This window comes from Melospiza georgiana, chromosome 3 (genome assembly GCF_028018845.1).
Source record: "Melospiza georgiana isolate bMelGeo1 chromosome 3, bMelGeo1.pri, whole genome shotgun sequence".
Classification (NCBI taxonomy): domain Eukaryota; kingdom Metazoa; phylum Chordata; class Aves; order Passeriformes; family Passerellidae; genus Melospiza; species Melospiza georgiana.
The window spans coordinates 49753856-49779966 of record NC_080432.1 but is presented as its reverse complement, the minus strand read 5'-3'; the positions used below and the strand labels follow the sequence as shown (position 1 = coordinate 49779966).

The window sequence follows — 26111 nt, the reverse complement described above, 5'->3', positions numbered from 1 at the left end:
AAACAAGACACTCTTTCTAGTGTTAGGCTTGCATGTAGCCAGCTCAGAAAGGCACAGGCTAACTTGGGAAACGGAGGAAAATTCATCACAGCCCTGTGACCTCTGCAGCACCCTTCAACGTGAAAAGGAAACACTTCCAATTGTCTGTATCAGCATCCTGCAGGAACACTCTGCCTCATGTTTGGAAGGCTTCCTGACTGGGGTATGTCCAGTCACCCCCAATCCCCCCTCCTCACACAAAATACTGAATCTAGAATTATAAACCTCTTAGGAACCCAGCAAGGGGGTATGGTATGTGGTTTCTGAAGTGAAGTGGTACTCTCAGACGACTCCAAAAGCTGGGACTCCAAGAAAACCAACAGCTATTAAAAGGATTAGCTACACCTTATCCTATGCTAGATGAGAATGTGGAGGTTGGCAGACCAGCCAGTACAGCCAGCAAATTATGTGAAATGGGGTCAGCAGAATCTTCCAAGTAACACTGAGGGGTGCTTACAGCACCAGGTCACAGGATCGCTCTCCCTGGACGAGACAATGGGTGGCACGCACAGTTCAACAAACTTGGGACACTGTACCATGAGTAGCTAGCTCTACATCTTCACATGCTCAGTATCATTCAAGTCCAGGTCTTAGTTACTACCAAGTACAATAAAGCCATTGCCATCTACTTTTAAAATAGTTTATTTCTGGTCTTAAAATATACATCAGTTTGAAAATCTCAGAAAAAACCCACATTAGTTACAGATTAACAGTCTGGAGTTGGGACACTGGAACTCAGATGGGCTCAAGGCCCCAGAGCCAATACTGCTGGAGGTGGGCAGGAGTGCAGAGGACACAATGCCCACAGGTCAAGAAAGGGCTCTGCTGCTGCTTGAGGCCACCAGTCCCCCTCAAGCTCTGCCAGCATCCTAATGCTGCAAAGCACAAGTGTCTGGTGAGGTGGTGGGCATACCTTTGCCACCCCTCCCCTCCACTGTTTTGCTTTTCAGTCTACCTTGACCAAAAGCAGAGCGAAGCCAGCTCTGTTCAGCACCATCATCAGCAGCTGCCTCAGCAAAAGAGTTCTGTCCACTGCCCAGCATGCCAGGATTCAGGGGAGATGGGGCTGAGCCTTGGTGGGCAATGCCTCCCCCACTGCAGGCCACCAGCAGGCTCAGAGCCAGAGCAGCTCACTCAGTGAGCAGCCAACCCCAGGTGACATCTGTGAGGCAGGATCTGACAGCTGCTGCAGATGCAAACCCTCAGCAGTGCTGCAGAAGAACAAAAGAAATGCAGCAGTGGAGTGGCTGATGGCAGCAAACACAAGGACAACCCCCTGACCCTCCACAGCTGGGACAGGGAGATTAACACTCTGCAGGCTCAGAGGAGGCTCCCACTATCAGCCTGTCTGCACAGCAAAACACTGCAGTGAAATACTGAGTCCCACTTCCCCACCAGAGGGTGGCATCCAACTCTACAACTGTTCCAGGTGGGAAACAAGGTGAGTGGGAAACAAGGCAGCAGCTCTGCCCAGGGTACATAAAACAACCTACACAGCTTGCCAGAGAGGCCTGCAGCTCCCCTTCACTGGCCCTGGAGCCTCCAGGCCCAAGCTGAAGCCCTGGCTGGCCCCAGCTACAAGCTGCAAGCCCTTTACAGAGACAAGGGTTTGGGGAGGGGAGCAGGCCCCCAGACAGCTCTAGGCTGCAAATCTTGATGCAAGCATATGAACAGATGCTTCCTCCTGGAGAGAAGGATGCTCTCCTCCAGCCCAATGAAGAGCCTGCATGCTGTAGGGTGAGAGGACAACACAAACCCAACTCAAAAACCAGACAGCAGGCTGAGGGCAGGGTTGAAGGGGCTATGGTGAAGGGAACTGGGCTGTTCTCTGCCCTGCACTCCCATGGAAGCCAAGAAACACCAGACAGACAAGGGCACAGGACAAAATTAAAACAGGAGGCCCAGGCTTTATAAGCCCTCAAAAAAAAAACCTACATCTACAGACCTCTCCCCTTCCCTCCCCCCGCAACAAGACACTGAGCACACAAGACTGAGAAGAAAAGTCACACAGTATCACACTACGCTAGGAAAAACACACAGAGAGCCCTAGCCAGGAAGGGAGGCCCCAGAGAGGCCCCAGAGCCCGGAGCCCCCAGAGAAGGGGCCGTGCAAGGAGCCCTGGTGAAGGGCTGCTGCCGAGCCATGAGGTAGTGCATCTGCAGGGAGCAGCTCTGCAGCACGCTGCCCTCGCATCCCTGCTGGCCCTGCACCAAGCCCTTCCCAGAAAATACGGTAGCATCCTTCACGCCTTGCTTGCCTGGGGCAAAACCTTGTTCTTAAATCTGGAGGGGTTTCTGCAGGCTGGAGGCCAGGATCAGAGGGAAGTGCAGCTCTGATAGCTGCGACTCCTCCACACACCCTCAGTGCAGGCATCAGACCGGCTGCCAACGGCTGTGTCTGTTTATGCAGGGTGGGGGAAAAAAAACACAATACACCCCAAAACCAAAGGCTTGGAAGAAAGAAAGAAGCCCACCCAAGAGCAAAGCATCAGCACCGTTCAAACAAAACAACAGCACAGAGAACAGGGGAAGAGGTGTGAGGGAGGAGACACACAAACACAAACCCCAGAGCCCAGCAGGCACTGCCTCCCCAAACCACCTCAGCAAGCAGCACCCGTGCCCCACAGCACAGCACCAGCCCCTGTGCATGGCTTCCGTGGGGACCAGGTGCCGAGCCCAGCCATGGAGACACACGACAGCGACCTGCAGAGGCAGATTCTGAAGACCCACCAAGTGGGTGGCTGGGGAAAACAAAACCAGGAGGAAAATGAGATACAAGCAATCCCAGCTCATCCCCACGGCACACAGCCATCTGCTGGGAGAGTCCCCGTGCCCCACTCACAGCCGCTGGGGCTCCCAGGGAATCAGACACCACCACACAGGCACTCTGCCCTATTGGCACAAGTTAAAAGAGAGCAGAGCAGCTGCAGGGGAACAACAAGAGAGCACCCAGAGCCTCAGGTACCTGAGTGGGAAGGGGGATGAGAGCAAAAAGAGGCACAGGCACCAGGACAAGGGGTACCAAGAACTAGCTCTGGTACAGGCACCAGTGTGAGGCTGTGAAGAGAGCTGTGAGTGTGTCGGGGCAGTGGGTGTGCTTCTGCACACTGTGTGTGCTTGTACTGAGGGTCTGAGGTGCCAGGGAAGGGAGATCCCAGCTCTTCCAGGTAGCAAAAGAAGAGAATAAATATAAAACCTCAGAGCAGATTTCCCTTGGGAGGAGGGTACTAAGGGAGGCTTCTCCCTCAGATGGACTGATGGGAACATTCCACAGCTCCGTTAAGCATGGCTGCTTCTTGCTGTGCCTCAGCTGAGAAGGTTGCCCTGTTCCTGGGCTTGTGTCAGACTGTCTTTGCGATGTAAGTGGTGCACTCCCATCCTCTTGGGGCTGCGGTGCGGCCGACTGAAAGGAGGCTTGACCCTGCCTTCTCCGCCTTCCTCTTGGACACCTCCTTGGCTGCTCTCCTTGTTTCCCTGGAGCAGCATTTCTCTCTCCTCAGCTGGGCTCTCAGGCAAGCCAAGGTCTACATAGTCCTTGTGCTTCTCTGGTGAGGGGCTTTCAGGCTCAGCAGTGCCTCCACCACTTTCAAGCAACAGCTTCTGGGCTTCATCCTGGGAGAAATCTGTACCATAGTCTGAGGAGAAATGGCTCCTGCGGGCTCTGGACTCGGTGCTGTCTGTGTCCACGCTCGAGTCGCGGCTCACGGTCCAGCTGCAGCTCTGTGCAGACTCCTCACCATCCGAGTAAGCTGAGGCTGCCCTACCCAGCTCCTGCATGGAGCGGCTGAACCTCTTCTGGAGCTCGGGGGCCGTGTCACGGCTGAAAGCCGTGCGGTTCATCAGCACTCGCTCCGAGGTGGGGGGTGCCTTATCCACAAACATTCGCTGCCAGTTAGCCAGCAGGTCCTCCTCAGAGCTGGCAGAGCTGGCAAAGGCGCTCGGGATTTGGGGAGGGCTGCTGAACGGGCTGCTCTGGGAAGAGCCGTGAGCCCTGGCCGCTTTGGGGGACTGCTGGCAGGAACAGCTGGAGGCTGAACGGTGCCCTTCGGAAGCGGGGCTGTTGGGGAGTGTCCGATGCCTGTCGCAGCTCTCATCTTCGCTCTGCACCAGGCTGAGGGAGATGGCCTGGCGTGTAGCATACGTACAGTTGGGCAGGGGGCTGTTCTTTGGGATCCTTACCTTGTCCTCAGAGAACTCGATCACTTTGCGCCCTGGGTACATAGGATGGGGAGGTGAGGGAGTAGGGTATGGGCTTAGCTTCTCAAAGGCAGGCACCTCCTCAGGCACACTTTCCACACTACTCTGTGGCTTGCAGCCACCATTCTGCTGTTTCCCTGCATCTCCTCCCTCCTTCCCCACCTGCCCTGCACTGTTGCAGGCATCAGGAAGGGCTCCACTCATGTCCACATGCACAAAGACATCCTCAGCCATGGGACAGCTGCCACTGCTAGACTTGGCTGAATTCAGAACCAGAGATTCTGGTTTCTCCAAGACTCTGGCGATGACTGAGGTGGGCACAACATCAGATGGAGCCAAGGTGTGGGCTGCCTCTTGGCCAGGGCCTGCAGACTCCTGTGCGCTGTGCAAATGCTTATTCACCATGTCCTGCAGCTCATAGGGAAGCTAGGGAGAAGGAAAATTACATTAGAAGGGGGCTGCTATGCAAGTAATTTAGTTTCATATAATCTGCCTTTTCCAACCAACCTACGTGTGTATTTTGTAGTCATTATCTTCACCCTAACATTCACCTACCTTGCCTTCAGAAGGGTATCTTTTTTCAAAGCAAACCTGCCCCATGAGTGACTTACAAGGCTCTCCAGCTGTCACAGCAGTCATGCTTCTAGGCCACAGTTCACAGGTCCCATGTGGCAAAGCAAACAGGTAAAGACAGCACATGGGCTCAGTCTCACATGCCTGTGAGCACAGAGAAAAGGCCCAGCCAGCACATGCTAGGAAGGGGCCTATTGATCTGTGGAAAATCAGCGGGTGGTTGCACTGAAGTGACTGTACAGCCCCCACTGCCAAGATCCACAGTGCTCCCTGAATGCATAATTGCAGCCATGTTGCCTTGGCAGCCTGCCCACAGACCAGGATCGATGCCTTCCTGTGTTCCTACCAACTCCAACACATCACCCCCCCCTCACTCTCTCCATTTCAGACAGACAAACACAGGGCTTATTACCAAAGTTGTTGGACTGGGGTCTCACCAGGGGGTAAGCACTACCCCTCATCCTGCAAATGGGCACTATGGCTCTCCCCACTGCTCTGCCAAGCTGCCCTCACCTGGGTCACCACAGGCAAGTGAAGCACGGAGAGCGGCAGTCCCCAAGCCCCAAGCGAGGTCTGTCCCATCACAGCCAGAAGGAAACTGCACCCACATCTGGGCATGCAGGGCACACTGCATAACAACAGCTGGCTGTGAGGCAGGCTGTGTGCACAGCTGCTCAGCACCAAACCCCCTCCAGTGGCAGCCATGTGGAACACAGCGCTTTGGGGGCAGAATTCAAAAGCTCCAGAGAGGGGGGACAGCTGGGAGAGAGGTCAAGGTTACCCCAGCAGTAACTGATACACTGACCTCAAGAGTGCTAATTTGAGACACAATGGGGGAGGGTGACAAAGTGGTCACCTGCTAATTTAAAAAAGACAAGCATGTAGTTTTGCTGAGAGGAACACAAGAAGGGACAGAGACTAGAGGTATGGCAAAGAGCGAGCTGGGCTAAGGGCCTGGACAATACTTTCAACCAAAGAACTGATGCTACTAATGTGAAAGGAGATGAGAGCAGGATGAGCTGAGCTGCCTGCACCCTCATCCCTCCCCACAGGGGCCAGTGAGTTTCTAGGCCCTCTGAGCAGCTTCTCCTGCTCAGGGGGCCTAGAAAACCCTCACACATTTTTTCCTCAGAGAGTAAGTGTCATCGGGTCAGACTACTGCTGCTTCTTATGAGCAGTATGACCCTTCCATGTGGCCAGGAGAGGAAGAAAAAAGAATGGAGCAGAGCAAGAGAGAGGTCTGTCCTCCTGCCAGCTACCAGCATGCACCCAGCAGACTATCAAGTTCAAGGTTATTGTGCTTTTTATAACAGCTCCTGGCTGAACTGTGAAATGAAGCTCTCATGAAAGAGGAGCTGGCAGAAGCTCTGTGCTGCCTTCTCAGTGGGAGTGGGAACAGGAACCTCCCCCCACCTCTGAGACTGAAGGATGAGAGGCCAGCAGCCCTGTGGAGAAAGCTGGAGAAAGCAAAATGCAGTCAAAGCCCATGAGCCCTGCTTCCCCACCTCAGCAGGATTGCTACTCACATCAGCAAACTTGTGGTTCCTGAAGTGCGACTTGTTACACTTGAGCAGCTGTACTGCAAGGTTACAGTCCTGTCGATAGCGTTCCTGCAACAGAGGGCACAGGTGTGCAACACTGTCAGACTCACCCAAACTCTTACCCAAAAAGGCACCAACTGACCAGATACCATTTGAACAGAAGCCAGAAGAGGAATATGATGAATCCTTCATGAGGGCACTGCCATTCCCTCCTCCCCATACTTTTATGTATTTTCTTGCAACTCAGCCACCGTGTCCCTTTCAACTCCAGTCCTTGTTCCCGGCATACCCTCTTGTCAGTGTACCAAGCCCCACACCCTCTGGGGATTTTAACCATCCCCAAAATCCCACCTTTTCTCTCCCATCCCACAGTTCAGCTATATCTAATGATGCAGACAGACTGGAAGGAGTTGAGAGCAGTTAATAGAGACAAGCACTGGATCTAGGAACTTTTATATTAATGGTGTAGAAAAAGCATCAGCTCCCTCCCAGCTCTGCAGTGAATGACCCCTCCTTAGGTACAGCCCAGACTCAAGTCAAACCCTAAGCTTAAAAGAGCAAATACATCAAACTTGAAGATCCATTCTTCCCTGTTCTACACCTCAGACCCTCCTCTGTTTGTCCGTCCGCTATCCTCTACAGCTCCTGCATTTCCATACACACTGGAGTCATTCATGTGCTCCTTTACACTAATGACTTTGAACAAAAGGAAAAGTCCACACCTCACACACTTTCACAGCCATTTGCAGAATAACACTTACATTGAGTTCCTCCAGCTTATTGATGGTGGTTTTGGCATCAAGCAATTTATTAGTGAGCTCTACAATCTCCCAGTCCAGCGTCTTGCGGTCCATTTCTGCCTTTTTAATCTGGGATGCAAGAATACCAGGTTTAAAACTTCCTAGCACAGAACCTGGCTTTACCACCCACCTCAGCCCGAGCATAGCACAATGACATGTTCAGCTGGGATACAAAAAACTTCCAGACAGATAGACAGACAGACAAGGGAGACAACCCTCTTCAAAGGAAGGTGATTCCAGAAGCCAAATGGGACCAGCTGCTCTGCTAGCTACAGAGACAAGAGGTTGAGTCAGAACCTCCTCAATGCAGTATCTCTTCTTGCAGCACCAGCATGTTTCCTCTCTGCCCCTGGTTCCCATGGTGCCTCACAAAAAGCTAGTGGTTTTGAGCAATCAATCCCAACCTGCCACTGAAAGCAAAGACCTCTGAGATTGTGACACCCAGTCCTCATTCCTGGGGAAACCAAAACAAGAATACTGCCCGAAAAGATCACACAGTCAATACTGAATGGACAAAAGGGGGAAGCACCATCTCGCAAGAGTTTAAGCCTTGCTCTAGTAAGCAAAAGGACTCGTGGCTCCATTTGAAGTTCAGCTGATGTCCTCCATAAAGCAGGGACCCTTGCCTCTTCAGACTCCCTAACAGTTCAGGTACAGGGCTGCCAGAGACTCAGATGTAACAGCAAAGGGGGACAACAGCTCAGAACAACCAAGCTGTTGCTGTCTCAAGAAGTTCTTCCAAACTGCCCAAGGGTGTTGTGAGGCTGTGACCAGCAGGGCCAGCTGTGCATCACGGGTACAGCACGGCAAGAGGCAAGCGGATAGGGGAGCCAGTACTTCACTGGTATGCAGTCTCTCCAGGCACTAGCACAACCAGTAATTGGTGGTGAATATTAACCCAAGAAATTCAAGTTCTAGAACCACAGAAATCTCATCCTGGGCTACACAGAGGCAATCAGCACCTCAGCTATTTGACTTGCCTGCTCACAGCTCAGAAGGGGAAGGAAAGGGAGCAAACAAGGCTCACAGCCATCCACACCTTATGCAGTGCTGCAGCTTATGGGCACCACTTCCCAACATGTCATGCTCCAGCTGGCTCAGAGTCAAACACTCTTAAGATGGAGCCCTGCAAGCTAGGACCTGCTGCATCTGCGGGCAGCTGCTGGATACCAGGTGAGCCCTTGGCTGGACGAGGGCTGGGGCCCCTCCATCTGAGATGGGGTATGTGGGATTGACAATGAGACCAACAGGCTGAGACACGTAAAGAGGAAAAAGGAAAAACACACAAACGAAAAGACGCAACTGCAAAAATCCAGCTTTGGCTGAGAGAGGCCTGAGAGGTGAGTGCGCCCAGAGTGTGCCAGCGGCAGCGTGGGGAGGAGAAAGAGAAAGAGAGGGGGAGGGAGAGAAAAGAAACAGCCATGAGTGTTATGAATGCACACAACAGACATACACGCACATTGGCTCTGCTCTGACTGCCCCCATCCTCCCAGGATGACCACCCCTGACACATCCCTGGCACTCAGAGAGGGACTGAAGCAACATGACGGAATACCATGCAATTATGTTGTGAGGAACCAAAGCTCTCGTGCATGACCAAGTACAGGCTCAGTAAATCAAGAAAACCACTCATGACACCAGCCAAAATGGGGAGCAGATGATCATGGCCAGAATCTCACCCCTCACCCACTGCCACATCTGCTGGGTAAAGACAGGGCCCCTTCCCCCACCTGCTCCTAACACACACTGGTCTCTTCCACCTCATCTCTCTAGTGACTTAATAGGGCACTCACCAGGGCATGCAGCTTCTCCTCCAGGTCTTGGTTGGTTCTCTGGGAAGCAGTGTAGCTGTTCTGCAACCTATAGAAACAAGTATGTATGCTTGGGAATGGATTTCAGGCACCTACTCAAGTTGGCTCCATAGGTGCCAAGAAAACCACCAACTCCAGAACTCAGAAAGACTGCTACTAAGTCAACCAGGCATATTAACTATGCCTCACCTCTGACACATGATGGCTTTCAGACCCCAAGTTACTGGAGGCAAGATGAGGCTGGCAGGGTGAAAGGATCCTGCAGGAGGCGATGTAGATGAATTTGGAGGACTCCTCTGAGCTATGTCATATCTAAGCTCATGCCAGTGACTGGCACTGATTTTTAACTGAGGTACTTTTCAGGTTAAGCAATTTTCTTGCAGCCACCAGTGGCTTTTTTTGCACGCATGCTTATATCCAACAGATGAAGAACTCCCTGTCATCAGCCTTTCATGCTGGCAGCATTCCTACACTGTACCTGGGAAGAAATCATGGCTGCAGAGCCTTCATCTCCCCTAGAGTCTGCAGGTGCACCTTTTCAAGGATGCAGCACACCTTTGACTTGCACAACAGGGCACAACCTGCTCACGCCAGCTGAGGGAGTCTTTGGTGTGAGGGATCTTTCTAACTCCACCCCTCTCATTTTCTTTGTCGTACCTACGGAATTTGTCCTTGAACTTCTCCAGCTCCTCACGGTTCTGGCCCAGTTCCATCTCCAGGTAGTCCTGACCTGACTCCAGCTCCCTCTCCATTGCCTCCATTTTGTTAGTCACGTATGTCAGCCGGCGGCGAAGCTCCTCATTCTCATGCTGCAGTAGCCTGGGGCAGGAACCAGGAGCAAGGAACCAGTGAGTGCACAGGGAGGATTCCACACCAGCACCCCCACCCCACTGCCCTGCACCAGGGCCCAAGAGCCCTCACAGGGGCCCCAGGAAGTCAGGAACTGAACACTCAGGAGATTACAATGCATGAAGCAAGAGGTACATCTCTGTCAGGACAGACAGACAAACACTCTTGGAGCAGAGGCAAAGAAGTACATGCCAGCTGGCCAGCCACGGCTCCCAGCTCCCTCTCAGGTTACAGTGCTTGCACAAAGACAGATGAGCTGCACAGCTCCAGTGTCCCTCACTGATGAATGAAAAGCAATCAATAATTTATCCCAGTCCAGGATGGATGAATAGAAGGGAAAAATCCTCTTTCCACCTCTGTTAAAGACTTCATCTACTTTCTGTCACACCCACCAACTCCTCTGCCTGCACCTGCACTGGGGATCCATGTTGCCTCCTCCTCCAGCAGGAGGGACATGCAAGGCACAGGTTGGCAAGGCACAGACCAAAGCTCTGCCCACACGGCCCCAGGAAGATTGAAGATCTGAGAGGAGCCTGCAGGGCCAGTCAGCTTCACTGCACAGGTGGCACAAGCAGGATGTGAGGAATCAGCACCCACACAGTTGCAGTATGACAGGCATAAAGGGGGAGCAGCACACTTACTTCATCCTTTCTGCATCCGTCAGGGGTTCCTGCACAGGGAAGAAAACAGCTGTGAGATTCTTTTAGAAGATGAGTTGGTCTCTCACGCTGTCCTAAAAGGCAGTCTTGGTTGCTAAACCCTAGCTGTGACTCCTCCTCCCCTGCTCTGACAGTTCATCCAGTCAAGCTTAGAACTACAAGGATTTGTACACACTGCTCAGCTGTCTGATACCAAAACACGCTGTGTGTTCTGGTTCAGGGTAGAAGACTAGAAACCACCACACAAGTTAGGTAACTTTACCCTACCATGGTGCAACCTCAGCATCTCTTTGGTAACATCACCACCTTAGCAGGTCTTTCAGCTTCCTCCACATCCACAGCTGGTGGGCAGCAGGAATCTCACAGGCCAGATACACAGGATTCACTAGTCACCACAGCAATCACTTGTGGGGCCTTGAAGCCCCATAAAAATCATGAGTGAGAATCATTTGGGAGCTGAAAAATGTGGCTACCAATTATATGACCCTGATTGTGCTGCAAAAAAAGGTTTCTTTCTGCAGACCTGAAACCAGCCACTGTAACTATACTGGGATAGCAGAAGAAACACTAAAGGTCAGGAAAGCCTGTAAAAGAAAATGTTATGGGCAAGATCCCCAGAGATAGCTGGAGCAGGGCCCTGCAGAACAAGGAGGCAGTGAGCAGTGACAAGAGCACACAGCTCAGCTATTCTGAACTCCCTGTGCTAACCCATGAGATGGCTGCTGCCTGCCAGGATGGCTGGGAGATATTTAATTAGCAGAAACAACTTTTTTTTTTTTTGTGAAAGCCAAGACTCTGACCATTCTAACAAAGTCCAAACTGCCCATGGATTATTTCTGTAGCTTGATACCAGAAGCACTTCACAAACCCAAGTGCAGTCACACTTCAGACAGCCTATTAAGTGCCACAGTCAGCTCTGGGCTGAGAGACCATGTCAGACAGCCAAGCTGCTAACAATTCTATTAAGTACACCATCCCAGTTCTGACCCTAAGACGTCATGAGGCTGCTATCTCCATTAATTCACACTTTAAAAGAATGGTCTTTAACACCTGCAAACACCCTCCTGTTCCTAAGGGCAAAGCATCAATCCATTCTTTTCTCACCTCCTGACTCCACATGGCAATCAGTTAATTCACACAGAATTATCTAGCAACTGCCTCCCCTGCCCCCACAAATACACAAACAGCAGATGATAGTGACCAGGCAAAGGGGATAATGTGATTCTTATTAATACAAGGTAATGGCATTGCCTCAAAGGAGGCTAGAGAAAAGAGAAAGCTTAAAGGACCTGAAACAGCCATCATACAAAGATCAAGTACTCTGAGGAAGACAGGCACTGGGCACACACAAAGCACTAGGAACATCCCAGCACCTCCTGACAATGGAGCTGCCTGCCTCCTGCACACATCTACTACTCAGCAGCCTGAAGGCCTCCAACCAGCAAACACCTGGGAAGTTTGCAGTGGGGGGAAAGCACCAGTTTCTACCTTCCTTACCTCTTGGGGCCAAAGGGAAGCTGGTTACTCCCAGGAAGATATACCCAACCTCTAACACAGCCATGAGTGGCACCCACAAGAGAGTAACCTCTGGTGATTAAGCACCCACAACATGAGGCCTGCTCTCAGTCTCTGCCCTGGCATTCCAGACTAGATGAGATCCAGGTAGGGGTTTGGCCTTTGTGAGAGCCCTGCCTGCAAGTCAGTGACCCTGGCACCTACCTTGTTTAGTGCCAGGTTGAAGGAAGGGGAGGATCTAGATGGGGTAGGCCCCTCCTCCCGACTCCAGCATGTTGGAGTGGAGCAGGATCCTTTCTCTGGGTAGTTCGGCTCCACTGTACGCTTCTGCCCAAGCTTAGCACACTGATGCTGTGGCTGTAATAGCTGTGAACAGGGACTGCTTTCATCCCTTCTGCCCTCTGCACTGCTTTTCCATGAAGACAGTGAATGCTGCTGCCCAGAGGATGTCCCTGCCAGCCCCACGTCTGCCAGCTGCTGCAGCTCATACTGACATAGATCTACTACCCTTCTCTCCAAGGAAAGGAGTTTTCCCTTACTGTCCTTCCTCCCAAGGGCAGGTTTCTTTCTTAGTCTGGAAGCTCTCTCAGCTTCCTCAGCATACTTTCTCTGGCCTGAAGCCAGTCCCAGCCCCTCACTTTTCTTTTCTGCTTTTCTTCTGCTTGGGCAGGGGGATCTTTCAGTTGCATGCTTGGTTTTGACCCCTTTTAGGCGACCTTCCCCTTGGCCTTCTGGCACGGAGCTTCTGGGGACACGGGGAGAGTTCTGGTCTTGTTCTGCTCCCCTGGTCTCTCCCAGTGAGCGCAAGCGGTTGGGACTCAGCACCCGCTGGGTAATCTCATCCAGGAATTTGGAGAACTGCAGTTTTTCCTCTGTGAGCTTCCCCCTGCGCTTGACAGAGCCAGCAGCCCTGCTGCTGCTTTGCTCCAGGGAGCGCTTCTCCCCAGGGCTGAGGCAGAGCTCAGGATCACTGTATTTGCGCGAGCCACGACCGTGGCAAAGCGTCTCTACTGAGCGGGACTTGCACAAGCTCTCAGGGCACGAGCCAGTCATGTTGGTCTGCTTCAGGATCCCTTTGAGAGGCAGGTGTGTAGAGGAGACACGAAACTTCCTCGGTGTCAGGACTTCAGGAGGCTCTTTAAATATAAGTGAGCGTTCCAGGCTTCTGCTCTTGAAGGAGCAAGTGGGATGGTGCCTTTCATCTCCAGACACCAGAACTGTCTCCATGCTACGGCTCACAAATTTGCTGCGGTGCCCACGACTGCGGTTCGGGCACCGCTTCCCACTTCGCTGCCCCATCTTCCCACCACGCTGAAGCGCTGGAGAGGCAGTCTGGCTCTTGACGTTCAACTCTGCTCTGCACCCTGCCACTTCCTTCTCACTGCTGGACTCCAGCGACCACGATGAGGAGAAGTTCAGGTTGCAAACCTCAAACCCCTCTGCCTGCTCGAGCTGGCCTGCCTCGGTGTAACTAAACCCTATTTGCTGGTGCAATGGTGTTAAGCCCTTTGTCACCCGGCAAGTTGTTACCTGACTCTGCTCAGCCAAGATCACTCCATCCCGGTCGTCGCGAATGATGGGCACCTCATGCCGGATTTCGCGGTGCTGCGGGGGCGCCTTGCGGTAAGGCTTCTTTGACGGGGCCGTGCTCGACATCCTCCCACCTGCGTGGCTCCCAAAGCGGGTCACCTACCAACAGCAGAAAGGGCACACAAGAGAGAGTCACGGCTGCTCCATCCAACCCTAGAAGTGACCCAGCAGGAATGTGGCTCCCCTGGAGTCCCAGAGCAGGTCCCCATGCAGAGTGCTAATAGAGCAGGTAAAGGATGTAGCCACAAGCCTTGAGCAGCAGCTGCAGGAGAGGGAGCAAAGTAAGAGGTAGCTGTGTCCTTCTCCCAGCTAGTGAGAGCAGAGGGCTGGCACATCCTCTCCCCCCTCTACACACGCTCACTCACGTAGTTGTGTGTCCGGATTATATATAGCAAATGAGAACAGACCTCACAGCAGCATATTGATTAGGCTCTTTAGGAAAGGCCTTTTTCAATATGGAAACTGCAAGCCTTACAGGCAGCACTGACAGCTGGAGCAGGAGTTATTGATCATGTCCTGGCACTGTCAGCAGGGACTATGTGGGAGGAGACTTTAGCCATTAAAGAGCCCAGAATTTTTTGGCTTACACTGGGACCAGCGCAGCAGATCACAGGAGATTTGTTAGAAGGAGAACTGATTACTCTGGCAGAAAAGACAAAGACAACCCCCAAGTCACAGGTGGCATCAAATTAGGGAGTAGCAGTTTTGACCCCTTGGTACTTAAGGCCAGATTCTGCAACACAGAATCACAGAATGGTTTGGATTGGAAAGGACCTTAAAGATCATCTCATTCCAACCCCCCTGCCATGGACAGGGACATCTTCCACTAGATCAGGTTGCTCAGAGCCCCATCCAGCCTGGCCTCGAACCTCCAGGGATGAGGAGTTCACAACCTCTCCAGGCAACCTGTTCCAGTGCCTCACCACCCCTAGAGGGAATAATTGCATATATGCAGACATGCAGCTGTACCACTAGCGGAAAGATTAGTTCCTTCACCCTAGCTATGCTGGGATTCTTCCTGCTGCAGGAACAGTACAAGAGCAAAACATAGGGTAGAAGAAAAGCAGATGTCTTGTATACAAGACAGCTTTCTTTCCATCTTCTAGGTCTGCAGTTGAGGGCAGGAAGACTTCCCCACAAGCAGCCAAAATGTCAACCACTCTGTTGTACACAAGACAAGAAGTCTCAGAGCTATCAAGCAGGTGCTGCAGAGCCCAATTCCAGACTTTCCTCAGTGACAACATACACATCATTCATAGTTGTCCTATATTTGGAGTAAGTGCCCAGTTCTCATTCCCCTTGCAAGACCCTTACACCCAGCAAGCCCAGCATCTCTGCAATCCTCAGCACCTGACCTGCAGCCCTTCAAAGTGCAGGAGCTGTGTCCACTCAGATCACACCCTCTCCCCACTTCCACAAGCAGGGCCATACAAGTCCCTTTCACATACCTGCAGTCGATGGCTGCCACGGGGCCCGTGACCCAGCAGACTTCATTTGCTTTGTGTGTAGGACAGTGGAGTTTTACATGGTAATGGTCTAACAGAGCCTTGAGAATCCTCCCCAGTTCTTATCCTCACGAATCCTCTCCAATTCTCATCTAGCTGCCTCTTTTGACACCCAGACTGAGTCCCCTGAGAGGAAGGCAAGTGGGAGGTGTCTGCACCAAGCACAGAGCAGTCCCAAGCCATAACAGGCTTTACAATTCACAGGTACATTTGCAAACCATCCTTCACTCTGCTATAAACACAAGCTCACAAAAGTTTCTCAAACCTTTCCACAAACACAAACAACTTCTTAGGACTAACCTGAAAATCTCTCCTATCAGAATGCTGGGAACTTCCCCTTGCTGCAGTCATTCCCTCAAAGTCCCTTCTCCTAAAAAGATGCAGAGATCTCTAATATTTTAGAAAAATTACATCCATAATACTGAATGCACATTTCACTGCATCCCTAAGCGAAACAGAGAGGTCTGTGTTGGGAGTTGAACTGCATCAGGTCTGATTTGCTGGGGAAGACATTTATCTTTTTCAAAAAGAAAAGCCAGAAGAAGCTTTGTAAATGGCCCGCTATCAAACAGGTGGTCTAGGAGACTCTTCTCTCAATTTCTGCCAGGCTAAGGACAGGAGATGTGCATGAAGATATGCCCAGCTGAAATCACAATCATTTCTCTAGTTCATAACGACATGAGCACTTACCAGCCTGGGCCCAAATTCAAAGCCTCATGAAGCCAGGACACTCACTCAGATGACCTGAAGAAGAAAAACAAATAGCTAAGCATCCAGCAAAACAGCCAGCTTGAAATCTCATCCCACAAATATGTAAGGCATAGGGACTACTTATAGCCAAGGACAACTGTGATGGCCACCTCATTCCAGGTACCTGCCTCAGCCCACATCAGATCTTCTGAAAGTAAAGAAAATGAACTTACAAATACCTGGCCACATGGCCCAGCAAGAGCTGGAAAGGCACATAGCAAGGAAATGTAAAGGCACTCAGGCAACTGGAATCACATAAACTCAAAATTCATGAAGCAATGGCTTCAAAGCAACACTGGTTGCAGAAAAGACTAAACAAACCTCCTCTAGAATGGGACCCTCCCAGCTCATCTTCCCTGCCACTGCAGAGGGATGCTAACTGTGAAGCCTTTGGAACAGAAGTTTGGTGATGCTAATAATTATCTCACTCATCCTTTTAAGTCAGTGTTTTTCACCCACAAATGAGCTGGCAATTATCAGGCTTTTGTTTAAGCCAAAACATTTGTGCCTAGAGCTGTGATAACCCACACCTCCACAAGGGAGAGGAAGGCAAGCTATGCTCTGATTGCCATCAAGTAGCATATCATACTCTACCTTGCTGTTAACAGGCTTCTGTAAAACATCCAGCCAACCATGGACACAAAACAGGTTCACAAACAACATTCCTCTCTGGTCAAAGCCTGGGGTATTTAACTGGTTTTGCCCGGGATAGAGTTAATTTTCTTCCTAGTAGCTACTAAGTGTTGTGCTTTGGATTTCAGATGAGAATAATGTTGATAACACACTGACGTTTTAAATGTTGCTAAGCAGTATTTACATTAAGGCAAAGATTCTTCAGCTTCTCACCCTATCAGTGAGTAGGCTGAAGGGCACAAGAAGCTGAGAGGTGACATGGCCAGGTTGCTGACCCCCACTGTCCAAAGGGATGTCCCACAGCATATGGTATCATGGTCAGGATACAAACCAGGGGAAAGGCGGCCACAGGCCACTGCTCAGGAACTGGCTGGGCATTGGTCAGCAGGTGGTGAGCAATTGCACGGTGCATCCCTTGTTTTTTATATTCTACTTATTTCATTATGATCCCCTCCTTTTCTGTCCCATTTAACAGTCAGTATCTCAACCAACAAAATTTTACTTCGTTCCAAAATCTCTCCCCATCCCACGGAGGGGTAAGAAGTGAGTCAACAGCTGTGTCATGCTTAGTTGCCAGTGGAAATCAAACACAACAGGTACCCATCACTACAAGAAGAGAATTGGGTTAATCTGGGTTAGTCAGCTGTAAGAGTGGCTTTGTAGCCATCACTCTGCCACTGGCATGAGTAAAGCCTTCAGTAAAGCCTTCCTTTCCCTGAAACACTACTGCTGCTACGTTACTTTTTCCATGTCAGTGGCATGAAGCCCCAGGAGGTGGGACAGGAGGCAGGGTGTGGAGCAGCTATAAACATGCAGGGAGAGTCAGACTGAAGGTGAAAGGAACAAGCAGGCAACCAGGACCATGCAAAATCAGGTTCTGCCAAAACAAACTGAAGAGGTGCCCCAGTGCTGGCCCTGCCCCAACAAGCTGTCTGGCTACTTTCCTTGCTACAATGCTGAGTCGGGTCTCAACTAGCACACGGAAAAACAGCTTCACAACAGTGCAACTGCTCTGTGGGGCAAACTGCAAAGTATGATGGGAGAAAGAGAGGGAGAACGTGCACCTCCAGGAGGGACCAGACCAGCAGAGTTTGAATCTGCTTTCCATCAACTCCCAGCAGAAGCTGTTTCAGCATCATTGCATAACCACCAGCCACATGGCAGACAGACAGAGGTTTCCAGGAACAGCTGCACCCATGGGTCCAGGTACGTTTCCATTGCAGCTGTGCTCAGAATGAATTTGCCAGAGGCCTCCCTGTCTCTCAGCACACTGTTCCTCAGGCTCAAACAGAACTCTCCTGCTTCCTACCCTAGAGGCAGCAACTATGCTACCTGCCATCTCATCCCCACTTACCTGGAAAAAAACCCAGGATTTGAAATCTACCCTCATGATCTGAGAATTTCCATAGATAGTTAAAAACTCACAGGGCTACCAGACAACTTTCCCTCAAACAAAGACTTACAGATCCAAAGTGACGACGTGTCCAAACATTTCTGGTCGTTTGTCTCCGAATCAGCTTTCTCCTGTCAGTATTCAGCAGCATCTGGCCAACAGCTCCTGAAACATGAGAAAGGAAACTTGGTGTCAGTCACCTATCAGCACAAAACATGGAAACAACCAGGCATGCTCCGAGCAACCCATAGCCAGGTGACAGGGCAGAAGTCAACAGCAAACTGCTGCACCATCAGACTACTATCTAATGCCAGGTAAAATGCCTCCACTGTAAAAGCTCCATGCCTTCACTGTATCCCAGAAAGCACAGCTCTTTGAGCCATCTCTCCACCGAGCAGGATGCCTGCGCAGACCAGTAACTGACCTCGGAAAGGCAGCTGGTTTTTCTCCAGGGCTCCCTGCTTCCCCACCTGCATTCCTGTCCACCACCAGGAATCCAGTCACTGTCACTCTGCTCCAGTCACTCTTCCACACCAACCTAATTTTGTTTCGCAGGCAACCCTGCGGTGAACAGCACAGCAAAGGCCTCCTCATCTACAATACCTGAGCATCTCTAGCTAGCACACAGGGAGAATCCCGAGGTGGTTCAATTCACCACACCTCTGTTCAGAGAGGAGCAGACACTCTCTGCAGAACAGATGGACCTTGTGCTCCAAAGCACAAATGGATATAGGTAATATCCAGAAATAGAAGAAGGCACTAATTCTGCTCATCACACTATTCACAAGTGTCTCTCTGAAGGAGCTTGCTGTCAAGTCCACATTAAGACTACCCTGCAGAAGCTCAATTTTAGCCTGGAGCTACAGCAGGAGGCAGCTCTTCAGCCATTTTAATTAGCACTGTAATACAAGAGGAAACTTAAACTCCTGGTTCTTTTTACCCTTTCCACCTCTCATCAGTAATGCTCCTTAACATTTACAGTCCTCTTTCTACCAGTCTATCACCTGCAGTAGGTCCAATTCTACTGTCTTCTAGCTATTACCCACTGTTGTTCCAGTAGGATTTCTAAGGTCACTGACAATAACAGCTTCACTGGATTGGCTTACAAGGGCCACAAGGCACACACTGACAAAACACACACAAACTCTTTCTTCACAGGGACACCCTGTCCTGGTTACAGCTGGGACAGAGTTAATTGTCTTCCTGGTAGCAGGTACAGTGCTGTGGTTGGGATTTGGGATGAGAATGATGTTGGTAACACACTGATGGTTTAGGTGTTGCTATGCAGTGCTTACTCTAACTCAGGCAATTTTCAGTTTCTTGTGCCAGTGACAAGGTGCATGAGAAGCTGGGAGGAAGCACAGTCAGGACAGCTGACCAAGATCAGAGGGAGCACAGTCAGGACAGCTGACTCAAACCAAGCAAAGGAATATTCCATACTTAATGGCATCCTGCTCAGTACATAAACTGAGGGGAGCTGCTGGGAAGGGCCAACTGCTGCTTGGGAAGAGGCTGGGCATTGGTCAGCAGGTGGTGACCAATTGCATTGTGCATCCCTTGTTTTTCTTGGGTTTTATTCCTCTCTCCCTCTCTCCATTACAACCTCTCGCCATTATAATTGTTATTATATTTTACTTTATTTGAATTATTAAACAGCTCTAATCCCAACCCACAAGTTTTACTCTTTTCCAGTTCTCCCCCCCATCCCCCTGGGGACAGAGGGGAGAGTGACCAAGTGCCTGCGTGGTACTTGGCTGCCAGCTGGGATTAACCACAACACAGTGCCAGAGTGCAGCTGCACAGGCAGCACACAAGCCTGACTCCAGCTGACTTTAGCAGAGAACATCCCTCAGTGTAAAATCCACTTGCAGGGTAGCTCTGTTCCCTGTGTGATCTGAGAAAGGCAAAACCTTTCCCACACACCACAAACAGATGTCATCTCACAGGGAATTGCTTAGGACAGTTCTGTGAGCCCTGTACAGAATAAACAGCCACTTGGCATGCATACAAAACCACACCACCACCCATGAGCGTTGCTTTATCTTCAGTAACAAGACAGAGGTCCCTGGCACAGAAAGGAAGGTTCAAACAGGAATGCTTTGGACAAAAAGGGCAAGAACAAGAGAAATAAAAAAAGGCAACATTTGTAGGCACCTAGTGTCTTCCTCATATTTGGCAAGTCCCTTGAGGCCTGAGGTAGCCAACACTTTGGTTCTAAGATGCACATAACTTCTGCCTGCTTGTAGTTGCAGCAGCTGAACACTCCCTGCAGAGGCAGAGGACTTGCAGGCTTTTCTTCATCATCACCTTTTCTTGTGTTGCCTTTTCTGACCTTATAAAACAGCCTTCTTACCAGTGCTGAGTGCCCCTTCCTCAAGAGAAATACAGTGATTATGATGCAGATGCAGTTTCTTATTTCAGGTACTGTATCACCTTTCCAGCTTTTCCTCTTAACAGCAGCATTTCTTTAGCACTGCTTTTTATTGAGAAAGGGAAACTTGCAATAATGAAAAAATTCATTCCATAACACAATCACAGTCACATTTGTTTCTAATGCAACACCACAGAAAGATTTTTTTGTGACTATCAGAGTCAGCATGCTCCAAAAACTTGCAGGTACAATACCCACAAGTAACATAACCAAATGTCCTGTGACACATATCTGATCACCACAGTTAACCTGGAACATTGCTCTCTGTGGGCCAACCCATATTCTGCATGCCTATCCAATACAGGATACTGGCACATCCTGCTTTAGGAGGTATCAGTATTTCCTGACTAGCTTCATGAAAAGCAAACACAAGAGAATTCTAGTTGCCTTCCTGTGCTTATGGACAGAGGAAACCTTAGATTTCAGAAGTCTCAAGCCAGACTACCTGAGAAGCTGCTGCAGAAAGCCTGGCCAAGACAACTAACCAGGGAGATGGACAATGCCATAACTGCACCAAGGCATATCTGTCCAGGACAGGAAAACAAGCTGTGTGAAATTAAAAACAGCACCTGTAGACTGCTGGTGCCAAGCACAATAGAAAAGGACTGCAAGGTTATTAAAGGGCTCTTTAACATTTAATGAGAGAGATCTTTTCATTCAGAGAAGGCATCTCAAAAGAATGTTCAGATCCATTCTACTGCTACGGCTATGTTAAAGCTCATTTTAAATAAAAGGATGACAGCTCCAAGTGCAGACTCACATCTCAGTTCTGCCTGTATGTTAATGCTCAGGATTCAGAGCTGAGTAACAGCATTATAGTGACTCTTGGATTAAAATAGAATTTCAGGAGGATTATTGCTCATTCCTGCTTTTCCATACCAATTAACCTTGACTGTTAGGCAGAAACCTCTGTTCTCTGCATGGGAACAATTCCAAGAGCTATCAAGAAAAAGGGATCAGGCTAGCTGTTGGACAACAGTCCATGTAACAAGCCCTACTTAACACCTAACACATTTCCAAAGAAAATGAAATCCCTGGACTCCAGTCATACATAGTTCCTGTTGAAGGGAAATACCACAGGACATATCATGTATCAGTCACATCCACTGCACCATGCAGAATTCTCTTAAAAATTATCAGAATCACACTTTTCTTACAGTCCTGCTCTCTCCTTCCACAATACAAAGATCTCAGTCCCCATAATTCAATTGCACTCCACACCCTTAAATGTGCATTTTATTATGTACTCTCTGCTGTGTTAAGAGTAGCTCAGCTTCCCTAATTCTTTTATAGAAGCCAGGACTGGTCAACATTGACCAAGAAGCGCTAGCATCACTAACATGTAACTGGAATAGAATGCAACAGCTGATTAACATCTGAACAGGAACAGGACAGGAAGCAAAGGACCAGAATTCAATCCCCAGAAGGAATGTTAATGGAGAATAAAAATACCCAGGGGAGATTTTGACCAGGAAATGAGCACCAGCTTTTTAATACATATAAAGCATAGAACCACCATTAATGGCTACACCTGAAATTGCACAAGAACCAGCTCAGCAGAAGGTCATTTACCAAGCTGCCTTTAGCACAGACAGCTACACTGAGGGCTAATGACAGCTTCTCATTCAGAACTGCTGACACACCAGAAGCGTGTTTGGTTCGTTCAGTGATCCGTCCAACTCTCACAAGGTACTTCAGGCTACAAACTTTCAGAGTCTCTTCATCTTAGCACCCTGGGCTTCGTGTCCTTCCTCACTCTGTCTGCTTTCCTGTTCTTTTGAGATCTCCCATGAGAAGACTTCTGGAGTATATTGCCCAGAAATTTAGAGAAATACCAGAACATTAGATAAAAATTCATGGAGATTAGGAGAACTCTCACAAGTTTCTGGAAGTGTCTGGATCCAGCTAGAAAAAGTAAATCTTGATACTCTAACAACATGTATCTGGATAAAGCTGATACTTCACATGAGGGAAATTTGGGAGTCATGGCCTTAAACTTTTTCCAACACAAGCGAGGGAATAGCTACCACAAGCAAACATTTGAAGAGAAGTGGAAGAGGGGGATTTCTGTTGAAAATCATCATGCAGGAATTCATTTCCCAGACCTCTGTCATATCCTGCACTGTGTAGGAGGGGAAGAAGAGGGGGAAAATTCATACATTGCCTTCCCAGAGCATAAAATCATAAGGCATTTAATTAGGATAAGGTAGAAGCAGCTTAAATTTTTCAACTACTGAAAGGCAGATTCTCAGCCCCTGTAAGTATTCCCTGAGTCTCACACAACCCCCAGCAATATCAGCAGTGCTCTTGTTTCAAACTTTGATTCAGAAGCTCTGGGCAAACGGCAATCTCCATCTCTTCAGTGCCAGGAACTGAATGTCACTGAGCTGCCCCTCTAGCACAGATACAGTAATGCCAGAGAATGCTGCATTGCTGGAGCATTCAACGCTCCACTTGCCACAATCCTCTCTCCAAAAGGTGCCCTCTGTCCGAGGCTCTCACTGATGCACAGATGGCTGACACACTACGCACTATCTACACAGTGGGACAATGGAGCAGAGCACATTATTTGCATTACTTACAGAGGACAGATGGACAAGTTGCTACAATGACCTAGCCTACAGAGCATCTGCAATGCTGAGGAGGCGCTAAGTCCAGCCCTAATGCTTGCAGGTGCTGACAAAAACAAATTCAAGAAATAAAATGGTTGTTTACAGCAGTCAGCTTTATTCTGAAATGCTATCACCACAACCACGCTCACAGAGTAATTCACATGCCAGTTTTGTTCCCACAGAGCCTTTACCAGCAAGCAGAACACAAGATGTATTGACTAGATTTATCCTTTTCAACCAGAAAGAGAACTGACATCTGCAGTACTTACTTATTCCTTGGCCATAAGTTCTGTATGTGTATAAGTAAGTCACCACATATAGCAGGTGGCACATACTGTTGGGAGACAGACCAGGAAAGAAACAGCATCAAAATTGGGTGACGTTTATTTCAAGCGATGGATGAAGAAAAATAGCAAAATTCAGCTCAAACCTGCTCAGCCATCTGAGTTTTTTCAAGCATTAAACATTTGTGCCACGTTTTAAGATGTTGCTTTTGCTGACTGAACAGACAGGACATCAACCACATTGCAGGTACTTTCATTGGCAGGCAGAGGACAAAACTTAACATCACAGGGGTCTCACATCTGCTCTAGACAGAAAAAGGCCTCACTTACAAGGAGGATCAACCTACTTTAATTGAACACTACAGCTAAGAATGACCAAGTTGTACAAAGGCTACAATGACCAGTTCCCCCATCCTCCACCAACATGCACCACAACAGGCTCTTTCATTCCATGATCACATGGCTGCAGCCAAACATGACAGACTGTTCAGCAAGTAATGAAAAGGATCAGCTTTTTCCCCAAGGTCTTGTCTACATATACACTGTACTAAATTAAATTGACTTAGAAAAAAATATAAAGCACTATAACGCTCCTGGGCAAATGTTCTTAATTCAGTTTAAGAGCACTTTACATTGAAACAACTTAAGTTAAATAGACAGATACAAGACACAGACTAAATTAAGGATGCCTATACAGGAATGCTGCACTAATATAATCACAGCTGTCTCTAATCTGATTAAGTTAAATCAGTACAACTTCCCTGCAATGGCAAAATCCTTACTGATATTGACGTTAACCCTTTTTTGCACTTTTCTACTCCCACAGGTTTTGTTGGTTTTGTGTTTGGTTTGAGGTTTTTTCCTTCCAAAAACCCCCAAACCCACAACAGTGTGGCCTCTCTCACAATCAAAATAAGCTAACTACACTATACAAGGTATATTAAGACACTAAAGGTATTGACATATAAATGTCTTGAAAGTTTTATTAATCCTATGCCAAATAAACATCATAACAATGCTCAGACCAGTGAAGCTTAATATTTTCTCTACTTTCCCCAAGCGAGATGGAAAAGGTGATCACAAATGCTCACACTGCACACTGTTTTCCATACTCCCACACAGCTTCTGCTTGCTGATGTCCAGCATCCCTGGAGCAGTTCTGGGAAGCCAATGGTCCCCACTTGCCCATTCCTGAGGGTATGGCTCACCAACAGTTTATGTGAGCCAACTGGAGTGTGGAGTTGGAGCACGTTATCCAACCGCCCCAGGCACAGTCTCACTGCTGACCCTCTTCCACCAACATGTTCTCCTCTTAACTGTGGGGCAAGCACAGACACAAACCAAATCCTAGGTCACAGACCTAACATGCTACAAACTCACACTCTAACATCATCTCTCATCTCCTCAGTTCCCACAGTGTTTCCCCAGGAAACATATCTGTCAAAATTAAATTTCAACAATTCTAAAATTAGTAGTGTTCTTTCCATTCCTCATTAAAAACTATTCGAACTCTTCCCCCTGGATACCAAAATTAAATTTATCTTCATTCTCTTGGCACTCTTTCACCTCTACCTGCTTTTTCTATTGTGTCTCTTTGAGCTTACCAGTCTTCTTCACATCCATACCAGCAACACAACTATTTCTCTCTCTCCTCAGGGCCACCTTCCACTGCTGCCTCTGAGCTACTATGTGTAGAACTAACTTCCTCTTTAGCGCAAATTTTCCAAGTTTAGCACAGAAAGACATCATCAAGAACCTCTCAGAACCCCCTGAGGAGAACTAAATCCCTCACTGGCCTTCAGAAACTAAATTGTGCCACAACTTTGAATAAAGTGGTGAACTGTCACGTGAGTACACAGGGCAGCCCTGAAATCAACCTGAATTGTAAATTATTTTCTTTTTTTTTCTTTTTTGAAAGAGCTGTTTTGAAGCCCAGACCACATGGCATCAAAGATTGTAGGTACACAAAAGTTTGGCTGCTAACCTACACATTTTGGTTTTATAAGATTTAAACTTCAATTCTCAAAGGGTCTCAGATATATTTTTGCAATAAACTGGTCTTAAGTCTCAGCTTCACACTGGTGTAACTATACAGTTATGTGGACCCACACCAAGTCTAGGATTCACTGTCACCATAAACACATGCAAAGAAGATAGAAACAATTTCCTTTCCACAAGCGAGTAGAGGAATTGAGGCACTAGGACAAAAAAACCAGTCTGCTGCACTGGTTTTTCATTAAGTTGCAAAGTTAAAGAAAAACAGACTCAGCTGTCATAAGAAAGATCTGCAAAAAAAAAAAAAAATCAGGAAGACAGTCTTATTTCTTGCACCTAAAATAAGAATGATCTGGGATAGAAAATAGAGAGGAAAGTGTGCATGAGCTAAACACCTACCTGACAGCAAATGAGTTGAATAGCTGCAATTCTTTATAAGAACAAATAAAGCAGCAGCCCTGATCCAGTAGTAGAACAATATTTGTACTATACTAAATTTTTTCTGCTGCTGGGGTTTAATCCCAGCAAGAATGGTTTTGGTTTAATTAGCTTTCCCTAGCAGATGGTCAGATATGAGAGGCAGAGAATGGTACAGGCTTAACTGTTGGGTGATTGTGCAGCTGCATCTGTAGCTGAACAGTTAAGCATGTCCAGGGGTCCAGCTGTACTGTGCACGACACAGGCCATCTCTGCCATTAGCCAAATGTCAGCTTCCTCTTTTTCCAGATTATGTATCAGTCAGAGGCACATCCAAAGGCAGGCAAACAAATAATATGCAGCTTCACCACCATCCCCTTTCTCAGACAAAATCCTCAAATCTTCATTATCTGTAAGTCCCTCTTTCTTTGATGACAGAAGCACATTCAGAAGCATTGCCATGGGAACTCGAGACATCCTCTGTGCTATTCATCAGAGAAGATCTAGCACAGAAATAT

At 48.7% G+C, this 26111-nt stretch overlaps 1 protein-coding gene across 3 annotated transcripts in view; it reads right to left on the bottom strand.

Annotated features, from left to right (window-relative positions):
* Positions 1-671: 671 nt before the first annotated feature.
* The window catches only part of TJAP1 (tight junction associated protein 1), a 40063-nt gene continuing 14623 nt past the window's right edge, over positions 672-26111 (bottom strand). The window contains exons 3-13 of one of the 3 annotated variants that reach the window (XM_058020973.1): positions 23167-23231; positions 17925-18019; positions 15769-15822; positions 13514-13672; positions 10451-10479; positions 9618-9779; positions 8943-9009; positions 8453-8482; positions 7111-7218; positions 6335-6418; positions 672-4661 (exon numbers count right to left, since the gene is read on the bottom strand). In XM_058020973.1, coding sequence (XP_057876956.1) covers positions 3345-4661; positions 6335-6418; positions 7111-7218; positions 8453-8482; positions 8943-9009; positions 9618-9779; positions 10451-10479; positions 13514-13639 — 1923 coding nt within the window. In that variant the 5' untranslated portion in view covers positions 13640-13672; positions 15769-15822; positions 17925-18019; positions 23167-23231 and the 3' untranslated portion in view covers positions 672-3344. The remainder of the gene's footprint in view (positions 4662-6334; positions 6419-7110; positions 7219-8452; positions 8483-8942; positions 9010-9617; positions 9780-10450; positions 10480-13513; positions 13673-15768; positions 15823-17924; positions 18020-23166; positions 23232-26111) is intronic. The other 2 variants (XM_058020972.1, XM_058020974.1) reach the window with 2 other exon arrangements.